At 44.6% G+C, this 19,123-nt stretch overlaps 1 protein-coding gene across 1 annotated transcript in view; it reads left to right on the plus strand.

The window, feature by feature from the left end:
- Positions 1–19,123, plus strand: part of GRIN2B (glutamate ionotropic receptor NMDA type subunit 2B) — a 234,890-nt gene that overhangs the window by 153,669 nt on the left and 62,098 nt on the right. The window contains exons 3-5 of the mRNA XM_018048456.1: positions 15,467–15,669; positions 16,387–16,558; positions 17,462–17,615. Of these exons, the coding sequence (XP_017903945.1) occupies positions 15,467–15,669; positions 16,387–16,558; positions 17,462–17,615 (529 nt within the window). The remainder of the gene's footprint in view (positions 1–15,466; positions 15,670–16,386; positions 16,559–17,461; positions 17,616–19,123) is intronic.

A 19,123-nucleotide genomic window follows, 5' to 3' on the forward strand; every position in this document is an offset into this window, starting at 1 on the left:
CAGCTCAGTCCGCGGATGGACTGGGAGACAGAGTAACATGGCATCTCTCAGAGAACCACATGGCTGGAATTAAGGAAGTGGCAGTTCACAAAGGGAGAGACTGAGCTAAGAAAAGGGGTCAGGAGAGAGAGTGGGTTGATGGGGGAGTGGTTCAGGCAGAAGATCGCTGGTTGGTAGCAGATATCTACAACCCAGAATTTAAAAGGTTAGGTAATTTGTCCAGAGTCACACACAACCAAAGCCAGGACTCCAATTAGGCCTTTTTGAGTTCAACACCTATGCATTTAACTAAGATGGTGAATTAGAATGAACTAGTGAAGTAAGTGAAAGCCTGAGTGCACACATATGTACATATGGAAATACCACTTCAGACCTTGCCAAGTCAGCTCTCAAATCTAGGAGTGTGTTAGCCGCTCAGTGGTATCCGACTCTTTGCGACCCCTTGAACTGTAGCCCACCAGGCTCCTCTGTCCATGGGGATTTTTCAGGCAAGAATACTAGAGTGGGTTGCCATTTCCTTCTCCAGGGGAGCTTCCCTTCTCAGGGATAGAACCCAGGTCTCCTGCATTACAGGCAGATTCTTTACCATCTGAGCCACTAGGGAAGCCCTCAAGTCCAGGAAGCCACATTCAAAACCTTCTGGTACTGTGGACTTTGGCTCTATCCTACCAGCTTGTAATCCAGGGTCAAGGTAGCAATGAGAGGGGAACCTGATGGTAAGTAATGTCCATGACTAAAGCCTGTAGCCAAGTCACCCCAGCAGGTCATTAACCCACCCTCATATGTTAGTCAGTCCATCAGCATCCGTGTTCATCTGTGTTCTCAAGCAACCAAAGCCTTGGGTGTGTTGCACACATGTCTGGAGCCCCACGATACAGGAGAAAGTTGATTCAGAGAAGGTGGGACACAGATTGGTGCTGATGAAGTTCAAGAGGAGATGGTTCAGGACTCAGTTTTGATGTTCAAGAAGAGGGGCCTTTTAGGGGGCAGGAGAAAGGTGGATCAGAGGAGAAGGTGGAGCTCAGGTCTCGGTAACTGAGCCCCTCTGAGTCCTGGAATGGACTCCGAGGGTTACTGTCCAAGGAGCAATAGTCAACTTGGGAAGTTTCCAACCTCAGGGCAGGAAGGCATCAGATACTAGAGGAAAACATGACGTATCCTTCAGCCTTTTTGAGCCTATTTAGTAAACTATTTACAATATCCTCTGATTTAAAAGAATTACTGTCTTTTCTAAACCATCCATCTTGCCCCAGGGAGGGGCTTATGGGAGAGGAACACCTGGCTAGATGGCATTCGTTGGGTTCAAGGCCTCAGGTAAACCTAGAAGGATCATAGCAATTTTGTTCACATGATCTATTTTGTTTGCACCTGAATGAAACTATTGCGTGAAACTGGAAGAATTGCGTAGAGTTTACTCTGACATTTCGAAACACATCAAGTTGAGGATCTGAGAAGTTGGAGTGGTTTAACATTTCCCGTTGCATGGGGGAAACCATGTTTCTGAGAGGAGAGTGGTCATGTTGAGGAGCTGCACTGATGTTTCTGGGAGCAAGAGTGATAGTAACAGCAAGGAGGGGGAGAAGGAGAAAAATAGCAAATACTGGTTGTGTAAAACCACCACACACCATGCCCAGAGATGAAATCACTCCCCAGAGGTCACACAGCTTGCCTGTGTCCTGCCTCCCACAACCACCTGCCACAATCCTGTCTATATCCCCCACTCCCAACAGACTTGGGCTGACACTTGGTGTAAAGTCTTCAGACACAACTGTCAACCCCAGTTTCTGCGGGGCTGAGATGAAAGTGGGAGGCTGTGGAGCTGAAACAGACTCTTCTCCAGACTCTTCCCTCCTAGAATCACAGAAGGGAAGGAGTAAAGAGGTCAGAAATAGTCTCATGGCAACATGGCATTATGCAAGAAACTTGGGCTTCCAGAGTCAAACAGATCAGCAATAACGTCCTAAACCAGATATCCCCAACCTCCAAGATCTAATGCCGGATGATCTGAGGTGGAGCTGATATAGTAATAATAGAAATAAAGTGCACAATAGATGTAACGCACTTGAATGATCCTGAAACCATCTCTCCTCCACCCCCGTCCCTGGAAAAATCGTCTTCCACGAAACCAATCCTATGCCAGAAAGGTTGGGGACCATTATACCTAGACCCTTGATGAGCCTCAGTTTTTCATAATACTCACCTATCTGGGAGTTGGTGCTTGTGGAATGCCATCAGTCTGTGAGGTGCCTGGCACAGGGCCTAGCCTAGAGTAGCCACAGTGACTCTAATGCCATCGCAATCTCTCCCCATGGTATTATCTGAAATGACCATAACTGTTGTCTGGTGCTGAGGGAATTAGCATCTTCCATTCCTGGACCCAGATTCTACCCCAGCATGCCACTTCTCCATTCCTTCGCTCTCAGAGCAGGAGAGATGGAGGGAGAAACCATGGAGAACAGGGCCCACGCAGACAGCCATGACCAGTAGCAGCAGTGGGCCTGCACAAACCCCAGGGAACCCCGGGCTCTCTCCGAGGGGCTGGAGTCAGCCGGGGAGAGCAGCTGAGGCCTGTGATAACAACTGACTCTCGGTGCATCTGGGAGACACACGCAGGTGCCAGGCAAGAGAGGTTGGATGGGTGTGTGTGTCCAGAGCCCCTACTCCCAGCTTAGTATGTTTCAAAGATCAGGGCAGTCACAGATCAAATTTGAATATGGAAATAATTTTCTAACACATTTTTTTCAAGGCAATAGCTTTCCAGATCTTAGACATCGCTGAGTATGCACATGATGAGAGGATGTGTGCAGCAGATAATGTGGTTGTACATACAGCCATCCACATGGAACTGAGTCTGTCCAGGGCACCTTTATAATCTAGAGACAGAATCGAGAGACACAGTATGTGGGGCACCTCCTACCTCCTAAAGCCTCTCCATGGAAGAGGAAGCACTGGACTGATATCTAGCACTGGGGACTTTCTGAGGATATGAAATATTTTCCCCCTAGTGACATTATAATTTACCAAGAACACACAGTCAATAATTTACCGAGAATACACTTGTTCAAGCCAGTACAAGGGACAGAAAGAGGTCAATAATATAGTCTCTGCCCTCCAGTGCTTAAAGATACATTCAGAGAAAGGAATTTGTGAATCAAGCTATAGCTAACATTTTAATGTAACTGCCCAGGGGAGCAGCTGACCCACAAAATGATGATGGAAGATTACATTGAGCTTCTTCTCTGGGCAGGGTGGCCAGGCACAGCATCATGGTGGTCCTGAGACCCGAGGAGGGCTGGGAAGACGGCAGAGCGTTTGAGAAGCAGGGAAGGAGATGATGGAGGAAAGATTGTGCAGCCCTGAAAGCAAAGCTACCACACACAGTACAGAAAAAGCTCGTGCAAAACGGAAAAACAAGGAACGCTGGGAGGAGACATAGAAAACCAACTTGTGGTTACCAAAGGGGAGAGGGAGGGAAGCAGGGACAAGCATGGGATTAACAGAATAAACTACTGTACATAAGATAAATAAGCCACAAGGACCTGCCTATAGCAGAGGGAATTATATTCAGTATCTTGTAATAACCTATAATGGAATATAATCTAAAGAAATATAACTGAGTCACTTTGCTATGTGCTTGCAACTAATACAGTATTGTAAGTCAACTATCCTTAAAAATAAACAAAAAACAGTGAAGACTGAAATATTACAGCAACAAAGCCAAATACATCATATTAATTAATATAAATGAGCAAAATTTAGTTCTTAATAAAGACTTTCAGGTTGGCTTGTACAGCAAAAGCCAACTTATGCTCTACTCTAGAGTCACACCGAAAACAAATTTGTACTTTTATATTTCTTCCCAGTCCCTTTTAGTTATTTTCCATTGTCAAGGTTCATAGCATATATATTTCATCTTATAATGTTAGCTGTTTTATTATTTATTCCTGGCTCTATGTTTAAATTAGTATTGCAAATAACACTTCCAAACATTTAAAAAAAAATGCTATGAGAGGAGGTAAATTTTTTTTTAAGTAAGAGTATGGAACCAAACATTCTATGTTAAAAGAGGCATCCAGTTCAGTTCTGTTCAGTCGCTCAGTCGTGTCCGACTCTTTGCAACGCCACGAACCACAGCATGCCAGGCCTCCCTGTCCATCACCAACTCCCAGAGTTCACCCAAACCCATGTCCATTGAGTTGGTGATGCCATCCAACCATCTCGTACTCTGTCGTTCCCTTCTCCTCCTGCCCGCAATCTTTCCCAGCATCAGGGTCTTTTCAAATGAGTCAGCTCTCCGCATGAGGTGGCCAAAGTATTGGAGTTTCAGCTTCAACATCAGTCCTTCCAGTGAACACCCAGGACTGATCTCCTTTAGGATGGGCTGGTTGGATCTCCTTGCAGTCCAAGGGACTCTCAAGAGTCTTCTCCAACACCACAGTTCAAAAGCTTCAATTCTTCGGCGCTCAGCTTTCTTCACAGTCCAACTCTCGCATCCATACATGACCACTGGAAAAACCATAGCCTTGACTAGATGGGCCTTTGTTGGCAAAGTAATGTCTCTGCTTTTTAATATGCTCTTTAGGTTGGTCATACTTTACTTCAAAAGAAAAACCTAAAGTAAAATTTTGTGCCTAAAAATTTACCAAAAGCAGTCAGAAGACAAATCTTAGAACAGAAGAATGTTTCAAGTATAAAGGGTTCCTGTCATGCTGTATATCACAGCTTCCTATCAATAGATAGGAAAGACAAACAACTCAATAGAAAATGGGTGAAAATGGGTGAACAGAAGGTTAAAGAGGAAAATTGAAACCGATGTGCAAAGGTGCTCTGGCCCATTGCGAGTCAAGGAGATGAAAATTAGAGCAGTTAGATACCATTTTTTTATTCTTCAGATTAGCAAACATTAAATAGGGATGACAAGCTAGTGCTGGCAAGAATGTTAGCCAGGTGCACTCTTGTGCTTTGCTGATGGGAACTTCAGTCACTCTAAACCTTTAGTAAAGTATTCTTTCTGGCACATTTTCATTCTGCTTTTTTAATTACTAGGAATCTAGGCTTTGGATATACCAAGATACGTGCTAAGTGTTTTGGTTAACTTTCGGGGGAACACCCTAAATGTTTATCAGTAAAGGTATGACTGGATAAATAGGGTGCATTCATTATTAGGAAGTACTTTGCAGCTAAACAGCGTCCCTGGTGACTGAGCATAAAGAATCTGCTTGCAGTGAAGGAAACGCAGGAGATGTGGGTTTGATCCCTGGGTTGGGAAGATCCCCTGGGGGAGGGCATGGCAACCCACTCCAGTATTTTTGCCCAGAAAATCTCATGGATAGAGGAGCCTGGCAGGTCACAGAACATAGGTTCACAAAAAGTCAGACACGACTGAAGCGAGTAAGCACACACGCAGGCATGCAGCTATTAAAAGGAATCAGGTCTGCCATCTATTGAGCTGGAAGGACGTCCACGGCATATAATCAAGTGGGAAAAGCAAATCTGCCAAGGCGTGTCTACTACGATCTGATTTTGGAAAAATACGTACATACTCACATATACTCCTTCCTCAAATGTATGTGCATTCTGTGTGAATATAGAGAATGGATGGTTATATACCAGAAATCCACTTGGTTACCAGGAATGAAGGGAAGAAAATATTGAGCAAAATGAAGTGTTATCAGATACTTAACCTTAGAAACCCTCAGAGCTGAGATGCATAGCTCTGTTGATGTTCAGTCACTAAGTCATGTCTGACTTTGTGACCCCATGGACTGCAGCATGCCAGGCCCTTCTGTCCTTCACTGTCTCCCCAAGTTTGTTCAAATTCATGTCCATTGAGTCAGTGATACCATCCAACCATCCCATTCTCTGCCACTCCATTCTCCTTTTGCCCTCAGTCTTCCCAGCATCAAGGTCTTTTCCAATGAGTTGGCAAAGGAGAAAACAGGAGGAGAAACAGGAGTGCCCTGCTCTCCTCAGATTTCTGTCCTGTTAGGAGTCTCAGGTCTGCCCCAGGGCAACCCCCACCCACGGTCAGGGACAGCTGCCTGATGGACGTCACTTTGGGATGGGATGGAGGTGCAGATTCCCATCGCCTGGCAGGGACTATGCTAGTCCCTTCCACTTGCCCAGGGAAATGCCTTGTAGTTTGAAATTTTGCATTCCAACCGTCAGAGGAAGGCTTCAAATAAGCAGCGCGCATTTGCTGTTAGATCCAGATGCCATCTCCAGCCAGAAACAAAAATGCTCTGATTTGGGAGAAATAACCTCTGACGCTTAAAGAGGCTCTAATGAGTGCTTTTGTTCCAGAATCTTTAGAGATGACTTTGCCTGTATATGAGAGAGGGCGTCCGGGAAGAGCGATGCCCTTTGCTCTCTGAGCAGGGACCGCAGCAGCCTTCGCAGCAGCCCTGCCTGGGCCCTTCTTCTCTACGAGGACACATTCCCCCAGGGGACAGACCCGGGGACTTCCAGAAAGAATATGTTCCCTGTGTGTCCCAGGGTGCCGACGGCTGCCACCTTCACTGCTGCTGGCGGAGGAACTCTAAAGCAGGAGGAAGACTTTGATGTCTCAAATCAGCACAGATTGGTTCTGGAATTTTCCTGAGGGAAGGCTTATGGCATAACATGCTATAGTTTTGTGAGGCAGACTTTCTTCTGAGGAGACTCCCTGGCCGAACAGGTATTCAGCTTGTACTGTGAGAACTGATCAGAAACCCTCGAAATGACTTCGTGTTTCCCTGCGAAAACTAATCAGAGATTTTTTTTTTTTCTCTTGAGGAAGATGATTTCAGGTCTCCAGAGATCTTCTGAAATGTTAGTGTGGCAGGGAACTGCATTTTTTATAGACAGATGTTGTTGTTAAATGTGTTTGTGGAGATGATGTTTGCTTAGTGCCGCCCTCTGAGGAATTCAGGGCGCTTTACAGACATTTTCTTCATTATTTTTAAGGATTTTTCTTTCTCCTGAACATATTTTACTCCTTGACTATAAATTTTTCATTCGGCATTTCTCACTGGATTTTCTCTGAAATATTTCCTGTTTATTTCATTTCCTCCTACTCTCTGCATTTCCAAGATGATATACTCATGCTGGTTCAGCCATCCTAGAAAAGACTTCAAGATTTTCCCTTTCAGAATCTCAGGCTTCTCTTTCTGAATTTACTTTCACAACCCGTTTATAATGTTTTCACCATACTTTCCCCTTCTTGAAAGAATTGCTTAAAACATACCTTATTCTTCCACTTAGATAGTCCCTATGTTAACTTTATTTGTTTACTTGTTTCTAATAGTCTAAAAGCATCACAAAGAAGTTAAGGTAACTCTTGGGTTGGCCAAGAAGTTCATTTGGGATTTTCTGTAACATTTTTAACCCAACAATTTGTGGTAACTAAACACATTCTTTGGGCTTCCCTGGTGGCCCAGCAGTAAAGAATCAGCCTGCAGTTCAGGAGATGCAGTTTGATCCCTGGGTTGGGAAGATCCCTTGGAAAAGGAAATAGCATCCCACTCCAGTATTGTCGCCTGGACAATTCCATGGATAGAGTAGCCTGGTCGGCTGCAGTCCATGGGATGCAGAGTAGGATACAACTTGGCAACTAAAACAACAGCAAACAGCAAACACGTTCTGAAACATGAGTACTGTGTATTGGCGTTGCAAATCTGATATTCATAGCAGAATTGTGTTTTTTTAAACCTGGTTCTCCTTTCAGTCCTAAAGGAATGTGTTAATTTCCTTCCCACTGTCATCATTCTTGAAGAAACAACCAAGAAAAGAGAATCACAACTGTAAGACAAGCTAATCTTCTGTAGACACAGGTCAGATACTTCTCTCCCTTTAGGAAATAATCTCTAAGAACACTTTTTTACTGGTCTCTCATCAGATGGAAATGTAGTAGGGAGCCTGTGTCCTAAAGAGATCTTGGAAGCATGAGAATATATAGAAAGCACCTAGAAATTACTCCATATTTTACAGATGTGGAAACTGGGGCTTAGAGAGTTATAGAAATTTGTCCACAGTCATAGTAATACTTAGGGACATGTTCAGAATTTCATTTTGGAGACAAGACATCTAAGAAGTCACTAAAGACGGTAGTAAAGAGTGTGAAATAATGATTTAGTTACACTGGGCAGTGGTGAGCTGGTAAATGTTTAACGTCTGGGGGTCTGGGTGAGCAATGCATGCATGCTCAGTCACTCAGTCATGTCTGACTCTTTGCAACCCTGTGGATTATAGCCTGCCAGGCTCTTCGTCCATGGAAATTTTTCAGGCTAAGATGCTGGAGGAGGGGTGCTACTTTGGGATCTTCCTGACCCAGAGATTGAACCCAAGTCTGCTGTATTGGCAGGCAGATTCTTTACCACTGAACCACCTTGGAAGCCCATGTGTTTACATATCTGTGTGCTGGGAGTGAGCAGAGGAAGCCCCAATGTCAATGTCATGGTGCCCATGGCCAGTTTCAAACCACCAACCTGAAGCCATCGAGCAATGAGTTGGGAAGAGATGGGTGCAGGCCAGTTGGGTGTCAGGAGGAACAGTGATCTTCTCTGTTGGGGAAGCGGATCTGTAAGGAGGAGAACTGAGCAAGACCAACACTCCTCTCCACACATGTGAAGGACCATCTTTGGTCTCTACATGGAGCACCTCCAGGAATCTGCATCTTTGCTCTTGCTTTTATTTCAGCAGATAAACTGCTCTTCATCCACTAAGCCATCACTTCCGTTTCAAGGCCCAGCTTTAAGAAAGGGTCCTGGTCAAAATATTACCTGACACTTTCAGAAATAGTCACTACTACTCTGAATCCCAGAGTAATTTTTTAATGCCTTTTATTAGGGTAATTAGCAAAGCCTGATTTGATACTGTCGTCAGTAGCTAATGTCTTTCCCTCATAGTAGCCCTTATAATAGCCCTCATAGTCAACAGAAGAGTCTGAAATGCAGCACTTGGGTGCAATCTCAAAAACAACAGAATGATATCTGTTCGTTTCTGAGGCAAGCCATTCAGTATCACAGGAATCCAAGTCTATGCCCCAACCAGTAACGCTGAAGAAGCTGAAGTTGAATGGTTCTAGGAAGACCTACAAGACCTTCTAGAACTATCACCCAAAAAAGATGTCCTTTTCATCATAGGGGACTGGAATGCAAAAGTAGGAAGTCAAGAGATATCTGGAATGACAGGCAAATTTGTCCTTGAAGTACAAAATGAAAAAGGGCAAAAGCTAACACAGTTTTGCCAAGAGAATGCACTGGTCATAGCAAACACCCTTTTCCAACAACACAAGAGAAGACTCCACACATGGACACCACCAGATGGTCAATACTGAAATCAAATTGATTATATTCTCTGCAGCCAAAGGTAGAGAAACCTTATACAGTTAGCAAAAACGAGACCAGGAACTGATTGTGGCTCAGATCATGAACTCCTTATTGCCAAATTCAAACTTAAATTGAAGAAAGTAGAGAAGACCACTAGACCATTCAGGTATGACCTAAATCAAATCCCTTATCATTATACATTAGAAGTGACAAATAGATTCAAGGGATTAGATCTCATAGACAGAGTGCTTGAAGAACTATGGATGGAGGTTCCTGACGTTGTACAGCAGACAGGGATCAAGACCATCCCCAAGAAAAAGAAATGCAAAAAGGCAAAATGGTTGTCTGAGGAGGCCTTACAAACAGCTGAGAAAAGAAGAGAAGCAAATGGCAAAGGAGAAAAGGAAAGATATACCCATTTGAATGCAGAGTTCCAAGAAACAGCAAGGAGAGATTTAAAAAAAAAAAAAAAAAAAAAAAGCCTTCCTCGGTGATCAATGCAAAGAATAGAATGGAAAAGACTAGAGATCTCTTCAAGAAAATTAGAGATACCAAAGGAACATTTCATGCACAGATGGGCTCAATAAAGGAAAGAAATGGTATGGACCTAACAGAAGCAGAAGATATTAAGAAGAGGTGGCAAGAATACGCAGAAGAACTATACAGAAAAGATCTTCATGATCCAGATAACCACGATGGTGTGATCACTCACCTAGAGCCAGATATCCTGGAATTCAAAGTCAAATGGGCCTTAGGAAACATCACTATGAGCAAAGCTAGTGGAGGTGATGGAATTCCAGCTGAGCTATTTCAAATCCTAAAAGATGATGCTGTTACAGTGCTGCACTCAATATGCCAGCAAACTTGGAAAACTCAGCAGTGGCCACAGGACTGAAAAAGTTCAGTTTGGATTCCAATCCCAAAGAAAGCCAATGCCAAAGTATTCAAACTACCACACAGTTGCACTCATCTCACATACTAGCAATGTAATGCTCAAAATTCTCCAACTGTGGCTTCACAGTAGATGAACCGTGAACTTCCAGATATTCAAGCTGGATTAGAAAAGGCAGAGGAACCAGAGATCAAATTGCCAACATCCGTTGGACCATAGAAAAAGCCAGAGAGTTCCAGAAAAGCATCTACTTCTGCTTTATTGACTATATCAAAGCCTTTGACTGTGTGGATCACAACAGACTGTGGAAAATTTTTCAGGAGATGGGACTACCAGACCGCCTTATCTGCCTCCTGAGATATATGTATGCAGGTCAAGAATCAACAGTTAGAACCAGACATGGAACAACAAACTGGTTCCAAATTGGGAAAGGAGTATGTCAAGGCTGATTGTTGTCACCCTGCTTATTTAACTTATATGTAGAGTACATCATGAGACATGCTGGGCTGGATGAAGCACAGGCTGGAATCAAGATTACCAGGAGAAGTAGCAATAACCTCAGATAGACAGATAACACCACCCTTATGGCAGAAAATGAAGAAGAACTTAAAAGCCTCGATGAAAGTGAAAGAGGAGAGTGAAAAAGTTGGGTTAAAACTCAACATTCAAAACACAAAGATCATGGCATCCGGTCCCATCACTTCATGGCAAATAGATGGGGAAACAATGGAAACAATGAGAGACTTTATTTTGGGGGGTCTCCAAAATCACTGCAGATGGTGACTGCAGCCATGAAATTAAAAGACACTTGCTCCTTGGAAGAGAAGCCATGACCAACCTAGACAGCATATTCAAAAGCAGAGACTACTTTGCCGACAAAAATCCACCTAGTCAAAGCTATGATTTTTCCAGTAGTCAGGTATGGATGTAAGAATTGGGCTATAAAGAAAGCTGAGCACTGAAGAACTGATCCTTTTGAACTGTGGTATTGGAGAAGACTCTTTAGAGTCCCTTGGACTGCAAGGAGATCAAACCAGTGAATCCTCAAGGAAATCAGTCCTGAATATTCATCAGAAGGACTGATCCTGCAACTGAAACTCCAATACTTTGGCCACCTGATGCAAAGAACTGACTCATTGAAAAAGACCCTGATGCTGGGAGAGATTGAAGACAGGAGGAGAAGGGTTGGATGGCATCACTGACTCAATGGACATGAGTTTGAGCAAGCTCTGGGAGTTGGTGATGGACAGGGAAGTCTGGTGTGCTGCAGTCCATGGGGTTGCAAAGATTTGGGCATGACTGAGCAACTGAACTGACTGAGTGCTTTCCCAGATGAAGCTAACGGTAAAGAACCCGCCTGCCAATGCAGGAGACATAAGAGACGCAAGTTCGATCCCTGGGTTAGTACGATCCCCTGGAAGAGGGCATGGCAATCCACTACAGTGTTCTTGCTCAGAGAATCCTATGGACAGGGGAGCGTGGCGGGCTACAATTCATAGGGTCTGAAAGAGTCAGACATGACTGAAGGAACTTAGCACAGTGTCTTTCCCCAGGAGACTGTCCTTGAAGGACAAAGGACCATGTCTTACTCCTTCATTTTCCTAGAAGCAGTGCAGGGTGGTGGGTGGGAGCCCAGGCTCTAGAGTCAGACTGGTCAGCTTCAGAGCCAACACTGTGCTCACTTACCTTGATACCATGAGCAAGTCATCAGAACCCTCTGCTCTCACTTGTAAAATGAGACCTTAAATTGCAGCCTCCATCTCACAAGCTCACTGTGACGATTCATGAGATTCCTGGGTGTGTTTGGTACCCAGCACATACTAAGCTCTCAGTAAGCATTGCCGGTGTTATTTTCTCGAGCACGTAACTCAGTGCCTGGCACAGAACTGATGTGCAGTTGATGTCAGTTGTGGTGCATTGAAGTGAAGCACAGATGTGATCCAGCGAGCTTGACAGGAAGTTGGGGAAAAGAGTGCTAGAGGAGACTGTGTGAGCACATGATTGCTAGGGAAATGAGAATGAGATAGTAAATGAAAACCGATGGATCATAGAACTGCAGGATCAGAACCTAGCTCTCCAGCTGTGATATGATGAACACACAGAGCAGGGTAGGATCACCTACTCCCTCCCCTCGCCCTGCATGCTGAACGCTCTAAAGTCTGGAAATATCCCATTTTTCATGGCAATAGCTTGTGTAGACTGCTGTTCCTTGAAATAGCTCCTTTTCAGTACTGTACAGTTGCTTTAAAAAATCTGAATGCTAGACATTAGTATAAATACTGTTAAATTTTGTTCCATTCCACTCAATCCATTATTCCAGTGAATTGGCTTCCTACCTTAATTCTGCATTGCAGTCTATCTTCTATCTGTTCTAGTTTGTGTTATCTGCAATTGGGTGAGCATGACTTCTATTTTGTTTTCTGAAACACTATACAGACCACTTCTAAAAACAGCGCCTCCAGACATGTTGCTAGAGACCTCTTTCTGTGATAGCATTGATTCATTAAACGATCTTGTATTTTTTTTTTCTCTTCGGGTATAGATTTTAGACTCCTTTCAGATCTATCAAGTATATAAGGATCTGTATTATATTCATTATTGTTCACAAGTTTCATGAAACCCTTGCCAGCATGCTATGTCTGCAGCATTTTTGTTTCACCAATATAGCGAAGCTGTCAGAAAGGAAAATGCAGGCAACTTGTTGAAACCTGTTCCTGATTAACCTATGTGAACTTCCTAAACTGACTTCCTTTTCTGACTTTAACAAGAGATGTGTGTTTCAAAATAGTGACGTTAACCGTACCAAGATAGATAAGACTCAATGCCCAAACCTCGACCACCTAAGTGAAAAGCCTGGACACAATCCTGAGAGTTGTGGAAGGCTGTCGAAATTTTTGAATAGGAATTATATGATGATACGATGTTTTAAGAAGATCCATCTGGCAGCAGAGTCCATGGTGGATGCTAGCAACACGTTATGTGAGGTTTAATGTTGCTCACAGTGATCCCAAAATAGGCTTCCAGATCACTGGACTAGCAATAAAGATGGAAGAGAATACATTTGGGTTTAAAGAAGAAAATTCAGGGAGACTATTGGGGTAACACAGCAGCAGTGAAAAAAAAAATAGATACTTTGGGGCTTCCCAATCTTTTTCACATAATGGAACCTGCAGAAAATGTCAATTTGGCCACTGGGGTAACTAGGGCTGCTTGGACAGGGCCATGACCCAATGTCATTGGCCCCCCAGGGCTGGGGCCTCCCTTCTTCAAGCCCCACCTCCCCCATATAACACAAAAAAGACATTATTAAGATCTCCACATAGACATTTTTGTTTTAGAAATAAGTAGTCTTAGCAATATGAAGCTATTTGGACATTTTCATTTTAGAAATGAATAGTCTTAGCAATAGGGAGAAAAACAAACTTGCACCAAGGTCAGGACCAGCAGTATGGAAGAGACTAGATGTGTAAAGGGAAGCCAGGTTTGCTCCAGGGCCTAATTCTCAACAGATGTGAAACGTGGCTGACACTCTTGGAAGAAAACGAGCATCAAGGTTAATGCCAAACAAGAGAGGCCAGGCCACCAAGCCACTGCCCATGCTAGCTGACACAGGAGAACAGAGGCGGTGGCTATACAGCCTAACTTGGGCATGAAAGTAGGCAATACCCACCAGACATTTTCGGGGGAGTTATAGACCACAGCTAGGGGAGCGACTTAGCAGCAGCAGGAGCAGGGAGGCACTGGGTAGAAACTGAGGTGAAGACAAACGCAGAAACAAAGCAGTAACTTTGAGTTTTGTATTAATGAGGAATCTAAGCCCGTTTGCTTGGAACTGTATGCAGTCCTGCCCATTTATTGCTCCTTGTTGGTTTTCGAGGCTTGTAAATTAAGGCGTTCTGTAGTTTTGGAGCCCACCTGTGCTACTAATTTGCTTTGCTGCATGGAGCAAATTATAGACTGAGAAAATGCAGGAACTTGCCATCTATGATTCCTGGCGCTAATTGAAGATGTTTGGTTATAGAAAATTAAAAGGTGTTTCCTTTTTCTTCAGTAAATTCAATGATAGAGTGAGAGCAAGAATCTTACCAACAAGGTGTGCAGATTCTATTATAAAAACAGGAATGAACGGCTCTTTTATAAAGGAATGGAACCCACACATTTCCCCCAGTGCCTGGCAGCAGGGCCACCATGCGCCTGATGCCAGGGGCACCCACCTTTACGCTGGAGTGTGTGACAGGGGGGCACATGGCCACACGTGACAGCTCACAGAGAGACCTCTCTGATTCCCCCGGGGCACCCACCCAGTCCAGCAGGTGCTATCTGCATTGACCTGTGACACTCATCACCCCCACGACCACACTCCCGTCCCCAGGCAAGCTGTGCTGTAGTCTTTTATTCCAATTCACATCCACCCAGTTGTCCACATGGCTTCCCCCTGGACCTCTGGCACGGGCCAAAACACATCCTTCTGGATTATTTGCTCCAGTCGCTCTGTTGACCTTTCCAGAAGTACACTCTGCTCTCATCGTCCCACTCCTCACTACAGCTAAGGAGGAAACACCGGCAGGCCGTCCAGGCAGGCAGCTCTGGCCTCCTCCCAGCACTGGGCAGGCATCAGTTTTGCGCTTGTCACTGGGCACTGTAAACATTTGATTACACTGTGACTCCTTCACTCCATGTGAGCTTGATGAAGGGCAGGGCTTCTTTGAGCCCTGGGGCTTAGCAGCGTATCCAGCAATAGTAGGCCCTCTTTTCACGTTTTGTACATGGGTGAGTAAATGAATATCCTGCCTTCCTTAGAGAAGGCAATGGCACCCCACTCCAGTACGCTTGCCTGGAAAATCCCATGGACGGAGGAGCCTGGTGGGCTGCAGTCCATGGGATCACAGAGTCAAAACACGACTGAGTGACTTCACTTTCACTTTTCACTTTCATGCATTGGAGAAGGAAATGGCAACCCACTCCAGTGTTCTTGCCTGGAGAATCTCAGGGATGGGGGACCCTGGTGGGCTGCCACCTATGGGGTCACAGAGTCGGACATGACTGAAGCGACTTAGCAGCAGCAGCAGCAGCAGCAGCAGCAGCCTTCCTTAGATCCAGACACAGTATTCGCATCCTGAGCACATGGTCTAAGGAGGATCCGTCTCTCTACTATGGACAAAGCCAGCATCTTTCACCTTCGTTTAACAGCTGACTGGGTGATGCGAGGAGAGGCCACCCTGTCTCTGCCAAGTGGTTTCTGAGTCTTTCCTTTACCCCTGTGCAGGTAGGGAAGTGGAAAGACAAGTCCCTGCAGATGAAGTACTACGTGTGGCCCCGAATGTGTCCTGAGACAGAAGAGCAGGAGGATGACCACTTGAGCATTGTAACACTGGAGGAAGCCCCATTCGTCATTGTGGAGAGCGTGGACCCTCTGAGTGGAACCTGCATGAGGAACACGGTCCCCTGCCAAAAGCGCATCATCTCCGAGTATGTCACCTTCCCCAGGGCTCTGGGGAGGGAGTGGGGCCCGGGACAGTCAGACTGGCCCATCCATTGGCACCAGGCTGGGATCCGAGGCACAGAATCGACTGGGCACCATGTCTGAATCCTGTTACTGTTGAGTGATGGGGTTTCTGGCAGCCCTGTGGCCTGGCATCTGGTTCTATCCAGATCATGACCCGGGAGAATTGCTGCTAAACTACTGTTATCATTTCTGAGGCTTTGCCTGGGTTTCCATGAGATTCAAGTTCATAGAGATTTAAATTTACATTGGCTTTGAAGGATGTTTTTTCCGGTCAGCATGTCCTGACATTGTGAGATTTAGAAACATTTTGGGAAATAGATAAAACTAATCTTATATTGTTAGAAGTCAGGATAATGGTTCGTTTTTTGGCGAGAGTGGAAAGGGTCTGGAAGGGAGATCAAGAGGCCTCTAAGGTGCTGGGATATCTGTACTTTCCTAATGCATTTTATACTTCAAAGGAACATTGAAAATTATAAGAAAACATGGTCCAGTGTGATGAGATAATGAGATTATTTTAGTTCTGTGTTCTGATTTATGTCTTCATTCAGGCCTGATATAAATTGTGCCGAGCTGTGAAGGGGTGCCTGCTTTGTGGTTGGAGTTTTAATGGCAAAGGGTAATATTTTGCCTCTTGTATAAAAGCCTGGTTTTTGTTGTTTTTTGTTTCTTTACCCGGTTAGAAATAAAACAGATGAGGAGCCAGGTTACATCAAAAAGTGCTGCAAGGGGTTCTGTATTGATATCCTTAAGAAGATTTCTAAATCTGTGAAGTTCACCTATGATCTTTACCTCGTTACCAACGGCAAGCACGGGAAGAAAATCAACGGAACCTGGAATGGTATGATTGGAGAGGTGAGTGTCAGGAGTTAAGGGCCGTTTCCATGTTTCATTTATTTCATCCAATATAAAAAATACTTATTTCACAATCAGCATTTTTTTATTGAAGTATAACTGCTTTTACAATATTGTGTTCATTTCTGCTGTATAACATCATGAATCAGTTGTATGTAAACCTGTATCCCCTCTCTCTTCTGCCTCCCTATCACCCTCCATCCCACCCCTCTAGGTGATCACAGAGCTCTAAGCTGAGCTACCTACCTATACAGCAGCTTCTTGCTGTTGTTGTTTAGCCGCTCAGTCATGTCCAACTCTTTTCTACCCTATGGACTGTAGCCTGCCAGGCTCCTCTGTCCATGGAATTTCCCAGGCAAGAATACTGGAGTGGATTGCCATTTCCTTCTCCAGGGGATCTTCCTGACCCAGGGATCAAACTCTCGTCTCCTGCATTGGCAGGCGAATTCTTTAGCACTGAGCCACCAGGGAACCTCCCCGCCCCCCTCCACCCGCCAGCTATCTAGAAAATACAAAATAGTATAGTTGACTCTTGAACAACGTAGGTTTAAACTGTGTGGCTCTATTTATGCATGGATTTTTCTCAATAAATACATCATCGGCCCTCCTTACCTGTGGGTTTTGCATCTTGGGATTCAGCCAACCACAGATCCTGTCCTGTTTACTAGCGGCAGTTGGTGGAATCTGAAGATAAGGAGGGCTGACTGTGGGACTTAAAGATCCTCAGATGTTGGTATCCACAGCAGGTATTGGTACCTGGCGACACTGAGGGATGACTGTAAATGAAATGTACTGTTCCCACTATGCAAAGGGAAGCACTCTAGGACCCAGAATATTTTCCGCATGTTGGCCCTTCACCTCCCTGGGCACTCTGAACTGGAGCCTTGCACCTTTCTTCCTCAGGTGGTCATGAAGAGGGCCTACATGGCAGTGGGGTCGCTGACCATCAACGAGGAGCGATCAGAGGTGGTCGATTTCTCCGTGCCCTTCATAGAGACTGGCATCAGCGTCATGGTGTCACGCAGCAATGGGACCGTTTCACCTTCTGCCTTCTTAGGTGAGTGATGGGCTTGTAGGTGTGAGGAATATGGATGCAGGGACAGGTAGAAGAAATGAAGAAGAGGTACAGGCCAGGCTCTCTCAGTCAAGAGCTGGTTTGCCAGGAGCTTCCCTCAAAAATTCCCTCAATTTCCTTGCAGGGACCTCATCTTTCTCCAACATGGAAACTGAAGAACACCCTCAAAAATTGGAAGGCATCATTCCCTATTAAAAAAAACAATGCAGGACCGGTAGCAAGGCATCCTACTTGAGTCCCACTCCTGCCACTTCCTGCCATTTAACCTAGAACAAGCTTGCTCCCTGCTGGGACCCAGTTTCTTCATCCATTATTGCTGCTGTTCAGTGCTAAGTTGCGTGCTGCTCTTCCTGACCCCATGGACTGCAGCACGCCAGGCCAGTCTTACCTGTCCTTCACTATCTCCCGGAGTTTGCCTAACTTCGTGTCCACTGAGTCAGTGATGCTCTCTAACCATCTTATCCCCTGCCACCTCCTTCTCCTTTTGCCTTCAATCTTTCCCAGCAGCAGGGTCTTTTCCAGTGAGTCAGCTCTTAGTATCAGGTGGCCAAAATATTGGAGCTTCAGCTTCAGCATCAGTCCTTCCAGTGAATATTCAGGGATGATTTCCTTTAGGATTGACTGGTTTGATCTCCTTGCTGTCCAAGGGACCCTCAAGAGTCTTCTCAGGCACCACAGTTCAAAAGCATCAGTTCTTTGGCACTCAGCCTTCATCTGTAGAAGAAGGCATTTTGACTAGCTGATCTCTGAAGCTGCTTCATGCTTTAGTAACTTCTAATTCTGGATATCATTCAAATACCTATTTATTTCTAATTATCTTCAAGAATGGAGCTCAGTGCTACCAAAACAAAAAAAAAAGGTTTTCTGCCTTCATATTAATTTTCAGAGGCTGCCAAATCAAGCTATTCTGACCCTAACCTGTCCCCCACCCTTCTCCATAGGAACCTGTACCTCACTCTCCAGCGTCACTTATGTGTCAAAAGCCTTCCATATGATATAAGACTGGATGAGGTGAGGCCAAGATTTCAATTAGATGAGGTCTTTTGTGAGATCATACTCCATATTTTTTTGCAGGGACTGTGAAAGCAAGAGATTGGAAAATAAAATGTCACCTTGAAAACAGACCACTGGCTAGGAGATAGGAAGCTGGTTGGTCCTAAACAAGCTGAAGGCCCTTGGGCCAGTCACCGTCTCTCTAAAGGGCATTAATACTTTTTTGTGACGATATTGGAATAGACAATGACTAACACTTCTTTCAGCTCCAATCTGGGGGAAATTATTGGAGGAACATACTCCAAGGCAGAGTTACAGATTCCAGAGAATTTTTCTATAATTACTCAGATTTCTCAACTAACCTCTTACTCACAGTAAAGCGACTCTCGCCCTGCCAATTTTATGTGAAATGTTATTGGATAGCACACACCATGTATATTAATCCTCAGAGCAATTTTACCTATTTTATTTGCTTTTTCTCCTTTACAAGGGTAAAT

The sequence above is a fragment of the Capra hircus genome, chromosome 5 (assembly GCF_001704415.2).
Source record: "Capra hircus breed San Clemente chromosome 5, ASM170441v1, whole genome shotgun sequence".
Taxonomy (NCBI): Eukaryota; Metazoa; Chordata; class Mammalia; order Artiodactyla; family Bovidae; genus Capra; species Capra hircus.